At 44.2% G+C, this 12,772-nt stretch overlaps 1 protein-coding gene across 2 annotated transcripts in view; it reads right to left on the reverse strand.

The window, feature by feature from the left end:
• The window catches only part of UHRF1BP1 (UHRF1 binding protein 1), a 59,525-nt gene extending 49,557 nt beyond the window's left edge, over nucleotides 1–9,968 (reverse strand). For both annotated transcript variants that reach the window (XM_036868374.1, XM_036868373.1), the window contains exon 1: nucleotides 9,764–9,968. In XM_036868374.1, the coding sequence (XP_036724269.1) occupies nucleotides 9,764–9,807 (44 nt within the window). In that variant the 5' untranslated portion in view covers nucleotides 9,808–9,968. The remainder of the gene's footprint in view (nucleotides 1–9,763) is intronic.
• Nucleotides 9,969–12,772: the final 2,804 nt, after the last annotated feature.

The raw sequence follows: 12,772 nt of genomic DNA on the forward strand, positions 1-12,772 counted from the left end.
ATGTACCTGCTGCTTCTCAACCCAGTACCACCGCTCATGCAGCAAACTCTGCCTGGCATCACCTTTCTACCCCAACTGTCTGTGCCCCACTGGCTCCGCGGATACTTCTGAATGCTCTACTGGGCTTATTGTTTACAGGCCTACTTGTCTCTATAGGCAGTTAAGTCCCTGAGCAGGAATTTTGTCTCATTTCTCTGAGAGTTCCTGATGCTTGGCATACAATGCAGGTGGTCAATAAAAGTTTCTGGAAAGAATTAATGAATAAATGGTCTCAGAATCAGAGTCCTCAAAGACAGCCAAGAGCCAGGGGCTAGCTGAGCAGAAGGCCAGACTCCGCATCTGAGAATGGCTGAGACACTACCTGCAGCTGAATATCCAACTTTCTTGCAGCAAACCTTCCCCAGAGAGGCTTAGGAACCTCTCTTGTGGGCTCCAAGGACTGAGGAGCCACAGCCAACTCCACCTGAAAGGAAGGGAGAGAGCGAGGCTCTGCTGAGTTCAGCAAAAGGCTATCCCCCAATACACTGCCAGGCCTCTAACTTCATATCGACCTCTGTCAAGTCATTTCCTCAAATGAAATGAGTTCCTGAACACTGCAGCCCCTTCTTTCGCTCAGGTTAAAAAACACAGATTTCAAAAAAAGAGACACAGAGAGAGAGAAAGAAAAACAGATTTCTCTTAGAAAAGGGAAACGCATTTCAGCTTGTTTTTTTCAGAAAAACAGGTATTTTCAGCTCTGCCTGGGAAAGCACTACACCAGATGGCGGGAGGAAGTCAGCTTGAATGAACTTAGCCCATCCCTATCTGGATTGTCTACATTTCAGAACTCCCCAACTTTCAAATGACTCACACATACCAGTGCCCAGACCCCTGCTGCCCAGACCCCTGCCCCATCCTCACTGCCACTGCCACAAAAACCACTTTTGGAAAATAAAAAACAAACTTGGAGCTTCCAGAGTATCTGTGGATTGAGGAGCTATGAAAGTAAGAGTAGCTTAGGGGAGCTGACCCTGTAGGACATATTATGAATTAGAGTTGGTCTAGTTAGAATAGCGTTCCTGCTCCCAAGTATGTTCTCTACTCCTCCCCTTGAGATGGGTGAAATCATATATCCTAATGAACTGGGAGTTTTGGTGAGATAGTAAAGGGAGCAGAGCATATAGGCCTGAGGGTAGGGGGATATGGTAGCAGAGGACTGAGGGTAGAACCGGGGCAATGGGTGCATGAGAAGGGGGGCCTTAGGAGGTGGGAAAGAGACATAAAGGAGAGAAGAGCAAGTATATCAAGAGCAAACTTGAGCTATTTCAGATTCCAGACTAACTCAGTGGTTCTCAGCCCTAACAGACTCAACTCTACGAGTGGTATTGCCAAGAGTGACAACATTTTCTAAAATAACATTCAAAACAATCTTCCCCCATGGTAGCTGCAGTCCTGGAACATTCACTCTAGTTTAAAGCTATGCAGGGAATTCCCTGGTGGTCCAGTGGTTAGGACTCCATGCTTCCACTGCAGGGGGCACGGGTTCGATTCCTGGTCAGGGAACTAAGATCCCACAAGCTGTGCAGAGCGGCCAAAAAGAAAAAAAAAAAAATCTGTGCAGTACTTTGTGTTTACATGTAAGTAGGCTAATATAATCTAAACAGGTAATTCACCTCTGTAAACATCTAACAAACATTCAGAAGTCAAAAAGGACAAAGGACAGGGAGTTCCCTAGTAGCCTAACGGTTAGGACTCCGGGCTTTCACTGCCGTGGCCCAGGTTCAATCCCTGGTCGGGGAACTGAGATCCTGTAAGCCACTTGGTGTGGCCAAAAGTAAATAAATAATTAATTTTTTAAAAGACAAAGGACAATCCTTCTTTGTGTGAAATGATTCTGCATACTGCATGACGTCAGCATCTCCAGCCCACTCATTAAATGCTGGTCACACTCCTCAATCACAACCAAAATAAAAAGTCCTTGCTGAGATACAATGATCTCAATGATCTAAAAGATCTTACTCCAAGGAATGGGAAAGAAAAACGTTTTCTTCTTCTTCTTCATCTCCCCGCCTCCTTCAAATGGTTCCCTAACAATCAAGACCCAGATCTCCATCTAGTGAGCTTATATTGTATATAATTAACACACTATTGCTTTTGTGGGCTAACTGGGAACCTATTCAACATTTATAACACTATTTCTACTACTGGACCACACACTCCAAATTTCAAACTTAGAAATAAATTTTGAGAACATAACACTTCCATAAGTCAGAGACTTAAATACACTGACCTCTCACCATCAGTGTTCTCATTCTTTAAATGATGGGCTGACATCCAAGATAGATAGATATAGATATAGATATAGATATAGATATAGATATAGATATATCTCCAAGGCACTATAAAGACTGAGTATACATGTAAAATGATCATTGCTGTGGGCGAATAAAACAACGTCAATCAACAAATAATTTATAATACATCTAGTCCTTATTTTTGTGGCAAGAAAGTACAAACTACATACCCTTTACCTAACTTGCTAATGTGAATTATTTTTACACCTTAGTTTTTCCATTTACTACAGATATTGATTGATTCCACTGCTTATAAATATTGGGAAATGTTCTTTAGCATCTATAATCAGCACCAGTAGCACTTGCTTCATCACACAAAGATAAAAGGTCCCTTAATGATACTGGGTGAATTGGATTCCTTGCCCTTCTCCTCTCCCACCCCCACTCCTGCTCCAGTCTATGGTTCCCTGAGTATAACTATGCACTCCCACTCCACATACCTTCTCCTGCACCCACTTCACCCACTCAAAACATCTTCAGACTCTCTGGTTTTCAAAGTAGCCAAAGGACATAATCCCTGCCATATGGAGGTCACACTCCAGTGGTTGTAGAGAATTAAGCTGTGATAAAAAGAACCTTTTTTTTTTCCCAGCAATTAATGCCATACTTAACAGATTATTATTCAACCAGGCTTTATATTAGGTGAGGGTAACTAAATGACCTCTAATTTTTTTTTCACTGTGAGAATACAGTATATGATTGCGCTATCTTCTTAAACTTTGGATAATTAAATCTTCTAAGGACCCAACCCAGTATTACATTTCAAGTATTTCACCTATGCTGAGGTCAAAGTTTATCTTGTAGTGTGCCTTGATAAGAAAAAAATGATAAGCGGGACCAGGCCTTGTTTCCTTCTCTCCTTAAGCAGTGATACAGAGCATTCATCTCTACCTCTCCGTGTTAAAATACTAAGAAACATAATTCTTAAATATCTAAAGAATTAGACATTTGGGTAAGTTAGGCACTGTTAGTGATCTCTCTTGAGCAACTTTAGTAAGATAAGTAGTAGTCACTGTTCATTGAATACTTTTTCAGTATCAGGCACTTTTATACATTATTTCTAATCCTCAAAACAACAGAGTGCATTATTATCCCCCATTTTACAGATGAGAAAACTGAAGCTTCAAGAAGCAAAAAGACTTGCTGAACACCAGTTTACAAGTAGCAGAGTCAGAACATACAGCCACCTTTTAGAATCCAAAGTCCTGGTTCTTTCTACTACAATGACATGCCTCTCAATTTTTCAAAGCAGCTAATTTCATTATTTGTGAATCATACATTAAGCTTTGTACATCAGATACATATGACAGTACTGATTTGAAATTTTTATTGCTTATAAATGCTACTTTTTAAGACACAAGATAACCACTTTATGATAAAAGAGAATCATCCTTGGAAAGTTGTAAAGACTCTAATACAAAAACTATGAAATTCAAATTTTAGTTTCTTTAGTAAAGATAAAAGACTATGCCAATGGGGTACTCAGCTTATAGAACAGAATGAAATTATTTAATATCCAGGGTAGTCTGAAGACCAAATATTTAACAAAAACTCAAACGCCTAAAGAACGGCCCCTCTTTTCTCTCAAGGTACATGACTGTTATTTTGACAGGGAGCAAAGCATCACATCCATTCCAAGCAAGAAATGTTATAGGTTAATGGTTACAAATTACCCTAATTATTTTCATTGAACCTCCCAATTTGAACATTTCTCCAAAAAGATCTTCTGTTTTCAAGGTTCTGACATTTGCTTGTGACTCAAATTTACAAATAAATCAGAATTTGAAAATTAAACAGAGGCAAAAATAAAGTGGCCATCTGGTTTACCACAGATGAAGTAAAGAAATTTTCAAAACATACCCATCAGAATGACTAAAATGAAAAAGATAAAAAATATCAAGTGTTGGCAAGGATATAGAGCAACCAGAACTCTCATACATTTCTGGTGGAAGTGCAAATTGGTACAGCCACTTTGGAAAACTGTTTGGCAATATCTATTAAAATTTAACATATACATATCCCACAACCCAGAAATTCCACTCTTAGGTATATCCCCAACCAATATGTATACATTTGTTCACCAAAGGACATGTACTAGAATGTTCCTAACAACACTATTCAGCAAAGCCCTAAACTGGGAAACTATCCAAATGTCCATCAACAGTAAAATGTATAAATGCATTTAGGTATATTCACATAATAGAATACTAGACAGCAATGAAAATGAAAAATCTACAAATTGATACAACAGAGATTAACCTCACAAAAATAATGTTGAACTAAAGAAGCCAGACATGAAAGCTACATTCTGTGATTCCATTTATATAAATTACAAAAAAAGACAAAACTAATCTTTGCTGTTAGAAATCAGGACAGTGGCTACCCTTTGGTAGAGGTAATGATGGGAGGAGACACAAGGGGGCTTCTTGGTGCTGATAATATTCTCTTCCTTCACATAGGTGCTGGCGGCAAGAGTATGTTCAGTAGATGAGAAGCATTAGAGCAGCAGAGTGATTAAGGAGCCCGGCTCTGGGGACTTCCCTGGTGGTGCAGTGGTTAAGAATCCACCTGCCAATGCAGGGGACATGGGTTCGATCCCTGGTCCAGGAAGATCCCACATGCCGCAGAGCAACTAATCCCGTGCGCCACAACTACTGAGCCTGCACTCTAGAGCCCGCACTCCGCAACTACTGAGCCCGTGTGTTGCAACTTCTGAAGCCCACATGCCTAGAGCCCATGCTCTGCAACAAGAGAAGCCACTGCAATGAGAAGCCCGTGCACTACAACAAAGAGTAGCCCCCGCTCGCTGCAACTGGAGAATGCCTGCGCACAGCAACGAAGACCCAAAGCAACCAAAAATAAATAATAAATAAAATTTTTTAAAATAAATAAAATAGAACAGATGATTTATAAGGCATTTAAAAAAAAAAAAGGAGCCCGGCTCTGGAATGGGAGTGACTGCGTTAGAATCTCAGTTCCATCACTTACTAGTTATGATTTGGGGCAAGTTACTTAACTTCTCTGTGCTTCATTTCTTCATCGATAAAATGGGCCTAATGTCTCCTTCACAGGGTTAGTCTGAGGATTAAATCATCATAAGACTTGTAAAATGCTTATTCGCACAGTTGGCTATTACTATTACATATTTGCTGAGTAAACAAAAGCGCTTATTCTGAAGCAACGCAACAAGATGAGGAAGGAAACAAATACATATATGATTGCACTACTGCCAGAAAATGCACAAAATAATTATTTGGGAAATGAAGATGACAATAAGTGAAGTCTAGTATAAAGGGGCGTGATCTGGAAGCTGAGACTAGGCCTACAAACCTTCACCTAAACAGACCCTGGGCAAGCAGGGCAAGCCTCTCTGAGCCTGCAGCTCCCAGCAGTCCACCGGAGGCTGGCCCAGTGATCTCTCCAGGATGATGAGTATAAACGAGTGGAGGCACTGATCAGAAACTGAGAGGGCTGAGCTCACAGTCAGGCTCTCTTATTCTCTGAAAGAACTCTGAAATCTTCTATGCCTCTGAATTTCACCTAATGCTTATGTTTTTTAAAATATCTATCATGTCTATCAGCCACGTCTTTGTCACTCGGGGTCACATTTCCCACAGCCATTCTGAGTAAATAATTCAGACTTCTGATGGGTTTCTAAAAGAGCCAGTTGGATTAGTTGCTGTCATCCATACCATGGAAGTGTATTCTCTGGCCATGTGATAATAGCTACTCTTTATTAAACGCTACTTCCACGCCAGGCACTATAATAAATACTTTATCCCCAATTCTCAAAAAATTCTGCAAAGCATGTAGTATTCTTCCTTATTCTCATCCTTTACAGATAAGAAAACTAAGGCTCAGAAAGGCTGCCCTATTCATTAAGTGGCAGAGCTGGAAGGTGAATCTAGCTTGTCTGGCTCCAGAAAAAACGCTCTTTTCCTGAGCCATAGTCCCTTGACTCACTTTACAATCTATCATATTTCTTCTTACTTGTATAACAAAAGGTCTTAGCTAAGGTGTTCTAAAACAAGAATAATCTAATTCGGTGAAAAATCAATTTTGGATATTTTTTAAATGATTACTTTTGTTTCTAAGTAAAGGTCTCCTCCTGGGTTTATTTAAATGAATACTGTACATTGAAGCTATTTGTATTAAACAGCAGTCATCCAAACCATAGGTTAAAGCCCTTAGAAGAGATTTATACTTCTTTCCTCCTGAATCCCCAGTGCCCAGATCAGTGCTTGGCCTAGAGAAGACACTTAACAAAAGTATCTTGAACATCACCTCCTTCAAATCTTGTTTACCAAAATACTCTACTAACAAGTAGGATGCATTCCAACAAGAAACTTTAGTACCTGAAACTTCATGACCAAAATTAAAAATAATATGTGAGTCACTGGGGTATCCTTCCTGCTATAGGACACTCTTCCAGGTCAAGCGGCACTGTCATCATCAACAAGTAATTATTAAACACCTATAAATATTTACTTAATATAGTAACCCAGTATCCCTTCTCTTCTCTCTCCTTCCCCATCAGGTTTGGCAAGACACAGAAGCTATAGTTCCCCTCCAGGCAGGCCGGCCTCTGTATGTGTAGTAGAGACCATACAAAGACACAAATGTCACATGTGATTAAGGCAGCTTTTCCGAGTTAAACCAACAGAAAGGCCTCAGGAGTTTGACCTTTCCCCCAATCAGACCCATGTCCTAGCACTTTTCCTGGAGCCCTGAAATTGCAGCCCTGAATAACCTTCTCCCCCTACCTCCTCAGTCAACCCACACAACCCTGAGGAAACAAGAAACTTCTCCCAATGTCTGTCATACCTATCCCTAATTCATCTAAAAGAGGTACTTTGTTCACTAAGGATTCACTGAATGTGTCAGCATATACCATTAAAATTTTTCTTTAAAAACTCTATCTTCATAGAGGGTGCACAGAATATGAGTGTCCTATGGGGAAAGTATACCAGAATTAGAAAGCTGGGTTCTATTTCTCTGCCTTTTTTTTTGGCCGGGCCATGGGGCTTGTGGGATCCTAGTTCCCGGACTAGGGATTGAACCCAGGCCCTTGACAGTGAAAGCGCTGAGTCCTGACCACTGGACCGCCAGGGAACTCCCTCTATTTCTCTACCTTACCTTCCACTGCAACTTAGGCAAGTCATTTATCCTCCTAGGCTTTACCTTCCTCAGCCATAAAATGAGAGGTTGAACTAGTCAAGGATTATTCAGGGCATTCACTCAAGATGCCTTATGGGGTGAAGGCATGTGCTTTAAGGGGTTCTTAACCCTCCCTCCCCCCCGCCCCGGGGAACTTATATAAAAAATTACTTGTTTGTGTATGTGGATTTTTCTGGAGAAGTCTATGGCTTATATCAAATTGTCACACAAGTTGTGGCCCCCAAAATAGCCATATCTCATGTTTTATTGAGCACTTACTATGTGCTAGGCACTGCACCAAGCCCTTGTGTATTAACTCATATAACCCTCACAATAACCCTTTGAGTTAGATACTATTATTATCCTCATTTTACAGTTAAAGAAAGTAAACCAAAAGGACTTCTCTGGCGGTCCTGTGGTTAAGACTTCACCTTCCAGTGCAGGGGGTGCGGGTTTGATCCCTGGTGGGGGAGCTAGGATCCCCCATGCCTGGGGCCAAAGAACCAAAACATAAAATAGAAGCAATATTGTAACAAATTCAATAAAGACTTAAAAAAAAAAAAAAAAGAAAAAGAAACCAGAAAGAGCCTGGGCTTTTAAACACAGTGCTATGTTAGGTAAGGTCATCTCTAAACTTTAAAATTCTCTGATTCTGTGTTCACACAAGTTAATGGTTTTCCTTTAGTTAAATTTCCTGTCTCATTTCACAATCATTAGTCCTACACATTAAGTCTTTACACAGAACAACCAAATTTATGGAACACCCAAATGAATGTTACCTGAAAAAGAATATATTAGGGAATTAACCAAGTAAAGGGTCCAAAGGCACTTTCCAGCTCCAGCCTCCAATCTGCTTTTACCTTTAAAACATGGTGTGGTGATTAACCAAAAGATGTATCTGAATCTAATGACTAATTAAAGTCTAAAATCAAAGTAACAGTAAATTGGCCAGTGTCTGCCAGAGAAGGAGATGCAGTGACAGCAATAGTGTCTCACACACCACTCACCAAGGCAATGAGAAGACCAGGAAAGACACATGAGTGCAAGGTCTGGGGTCCCATGGTGACTGACTTCTCCCCCTACTCGCACCTCCTGAAAACCACTGACCACTGTGGAGCCAAGGATTGGATCACTTTCCACGTGACAGACAACGGCTGTCTAAAGGTATTAAGGCATCACCAAGCCCCGCCTGGAATAAGGAGTGAAAACGAACTGAAAGGCTAGCTTCCAATTTTTGTGGACACCAGTTCTGACAACCTGCAATCGTAGTCAGGGATCAGCAGTCACCCAATTACAAATGAATTGTTTTGCCTGTCACCTGGCTCGGGTCCAAATGACTTGAGGGACATCACATTGCTTAATAAATGATTGCAAAGTAGAAGTGGATGTCGTTAGTTCTTTTCACAGGCTGTCAAAAAACCTCCACATCTTAAAGGGAAGGTTGTTGAAACTTTATGCCCAACTCTCATGGCCCTTCTCCATTTAGTCTATGTAAGGAGAAGAGAAGCAAAGGAAGGAGAAAGGAGATCAGAGGAACGGCCCTGGGTGCAAGGATTAGCTTTTTCAAGGGTGATGCAACAGGGTCAGACAGACGATGAAGAGGAGGAGCTGGGTGCTTCTGGGAAGGAGAAACCAGTGTCGGGGTTGGGAATCTGAACGGAATATGGGTTATGCAGGACTGGGTGACAGCGTTATTTAGAAGGGGCCGGGGAAGAAGGATCTAGCCCGGAGCAGAACTAGGAAGAGGAAGGCCGGGGTGGCGGTGGTGGGCGGGTCAAGAGGCGGGCAGACAGCCCCGAGGGAGGGGCAGCGGGTCCTCAGCCGAGAGGAAACACAGCGGGGCGGGCAGGAAAGGATGGAAACCGCGGGGTCCACGGAGTGACGGGCAGAGGGCCCGGGGGGCATGCAAGGGAGGACGGGGTGACCTGCCCGGCGGTGTGGGAACTGAGGGTGCGCGCAGCCGGTCAGGAGACCCTTGGGGTCGGGAGGGCCGGGGGGCTGTTAGGCTGGGGAGGAGAGCCTGGGCACCCGCGCAAGGGCAGGGGCGTCGGGTCCCGGAGGGCCCAGGGCCAGGAAAGAGCAGAGTGGTGACAACGTTCGGGGCCACCGGAGCGGGGAGGCGGCCGTCCGGCTCGAGTTGAGGCGGGGATCGCCGCCGAGTCCCGGCCCGGGCTGAGGAGAGGGAGGCCGGCCAGGAGCACGGCGTCAGGGAGGAGGGTCGAAGGGGGCGAGGAAGGGCCCGGGACCGCTGGGGCCGGGGCTGGCTCTCTCACCGGGAAAGGTGCTTCAGGATCTGCTTCTTAATGAGCCCGGCCATGCCGGAGCCGTGGCCCGCGTGGAAGGCAGGCGGGCAGCTGTGTTCTCCTCAGCCGCGGATAAGAGGCGGCCCCTCACCTCGCCGCGGCGCGGGGACCGGACGCCGCCGCCACAGCTGCCGCCATGGCGCCCTCCCGCCCCTGCCCCGGCGCCCGGAGCTCCGCCACGATCCCACCCACCCGCGCGGCGACAAGGAGATCGCGCGCGTCCAGCCTGGCTTGCGACGGCCCGGGTCGCGCGCTGTGGGCGGGGCGCGCGGCGGCGGCGGCGGGGGCGCGCGCGGCGAGGGGCGGGGCGGGCGAGCTCTGAGCTCTCTCTCTCCCCTCAGCCCCGCCTGCTGTCTGAAGCCGACGGAGATCTGAAGGGCTTCGCCTCTGAACTGCAGGAGGTTCACACCCCGGCAGTCTCCTTGAAGCATCAGGCAAAGGCGGCGTGTCTGCAATTTTTTGCAGGAATTAGATAGATAATTGCACACCTCCTGGTCCGCTTCTCATTCATTTCCCTCACACGTTAACTCATTTGTTGAACACCGGCTAACTGTACTGCAGGAATCGGGCTGGGGAGTGAAAAGTCTCAAGGAACTCACAGGCCCATAGAACCACTGCGCTCTGCTGCTTTGTGCTGAAGAGTGAGAGGGGGGCGCCTCGCCATCCTCTTTGTGCCCCTCTTAGCCTTTACCTGGTTAACCAAAGGATAAATGTTTACTCAACACATATGAGATGTACTGCAGAAGCACCCACTCTCAAATGCTGGGGGCAGCAGAAAATGAGGCAGTAACTTTAAATGACCAAGGGCTTTAGAGATAAACTTTGTTTTACAAATAAGGCAACTGAAGCCCAGGGGAAATAGTTGAAAGAGCTTACTGAAGGTCACAGCTACCTAGTGAGACAAAAGACTAGAACCCAAGTGTTCTTACTCTCAGTCCAGTGCTACTTCCACTCAGTCCATACACTTAAAAGTGTAACCCATATGCCGGGGACACCTGTAGATTCGGGCAAAGGTGGGAAGGTGGCAGTTTTCAGCAAAAACCTGAGCAAAATACTCTCTGAGACAGGCTTTTAGGAAATCTGGCCACCAGTTAATTTTAAGTTTATTCATTCTTGTAATTAGATAATACATGAACATAATACAAAAATCAAGATAAGCCTCTCCCCTCCCCTGTCCCTCAGCCATTCAATTTCCTTCCACTAAACAACTGTTACCCCTTTCCCAAATTACATTTTTGTTTTGTTTTAATTTATTTCATTTAATTTATTTATCTTTGGCTGCATTGGGTCTTCGTTGCTGCGCGCGGGCTTTCTCTAGTTACGGTGAGCGGGGGCTACTCTTTGCTATGGTGCGCGGTGTTCTCATTGTGGTGACTTCTCTTGTTGCAGAGCACGGGCTCTAGGTGCATGGGCTTCAGTAGTTGTGGTGTGCAGGCTTCAGTAGTTGTGGCACGCGGGCTCTAGAGTGCAGGCTCAGTAGTTGTGGTGCACGGACTTAGTTGCTCCGCAGCACGTGGGATCTTCCCGGACGCGGGTTCCAAACTGTGTCCCAGGCATTGGCAGGTGGATTCTTAGCCACTAAGCCACCAGGGAAGCCCCCAAATTATGTTTTTAAAAGGGAACAAATCATCCTCAGCCTGGGTTCTCTACTATCCATTTTCCTCCATCAGGACTGCATAATCTATCATTATTTGTTCCTGTGTCCACTTCTCACCAGAATACATACCAGGGACCAATAGACCCCACGGAAGAAGAGATTTCTTGCCAGGATTATTGACCATAATCGCTCCTTCCCAATTTGGCTGTCACCTGCTGGGGTCTCAGGGCAATTTCTTGCATTTCTTGCTCCTTTTCCTAGAGCACCCCAGCAGCTGACTGGATATCTGACAGTAGCTATGTAAAACAAAACTTGCCTCAAGCTCAGAGACTCAGCATCCTTGTTGGATGATTCATCGTGCCTGATGAATGAGATATTTTTATTGAAAGCAAAAACTCATGCTCTAAAAAAATATGGCCCCTCTAAGGACCATGGAATAGGAAAGTTCATACTCTCACCAATAGTATTGTGTGTACCTTTCCCTGCAATGCTAAGAATGCAAAGCATATAAAAACAAAAGGGATTTGGGGCCGATCTGTATTTTTTTTAAGGTCAAACATTTCATTTTGAAATGACTGTAGATTAACATTCAGTTAAAGTAAGAAATAATAGAGAGATCCCTGTACCCTTTACCCAGTTCCCCCCAATGGTAACATCTTGCAAAACTTTAGTACAATATCACAACCAAGATATTGACATTGATACATTCAGTGTACAGAATATTTCTTCCTGGTATGAATCCCTTTTATTTCCTTTTCTTGCCTTATAGAGTGGGCTACCACTCCTGGCACTTTGTTTAATAGCACTGGTGAGAGCAGACATCCTTTCTTTGTTCCCAACCTTAGGGGGTAAGCATTCATTCAGTCTTTCACCATTAAGTATAACATTAACTGTAGATTTTTTTGTAGGTGCTCTTTTCAACTTAACGATGTTCTCCTCTATTCCTATTTTTTCTGAGAGTTTTTATCAAGAATAAATGCTTAGGGACTTCCCCGATGGTCCAGTGGCTAATGCTCCACGCTTCCAATGCAGGGGGCCTGGGTTTGATCCCTGGTCAGGGAACTAGATCCCACATGCCGCAACTAAGAGGTTGCATGCCGCAACTAAAGATCCTGCATGCAGCAACTAAGACCCGGCACAGCCAAATAAAGAAATAAATACTTAAAAATAAATAAATAAAGGATGTGTTTAAAAAAAAAGAATAGGGACTTCCCTGGTGGCACAGTGATTAATAATCTGCCTGCCAATGGAGGGGACACGGGTTCGAGCCCTGGTCTGAGAAGATCCCACATGCCGCGGAGCAACTAAGCCCGTGTGCCACAACTACTCATCCTGCACTCGAGAGCCCGCGAGCCACAACTACTGAGCCCGTGTGCCACAAC

Source organism: Balaenoptera musculus, chromosome 11, assembly GCF_009873245.2.
Source record: "Balaenoptera musculus isolate JJ_BM4_2016_0621 chromosome 11, mBalMus1.pri.v3, whole genome shotgun sequence".
Taxonomy (NCBI): Eukaryota; Metazoa; Chordata; class Mammalia; order Artiodactyla; family Balaenopteridae; genus Balaenoptera; species Balaenoptera musculus.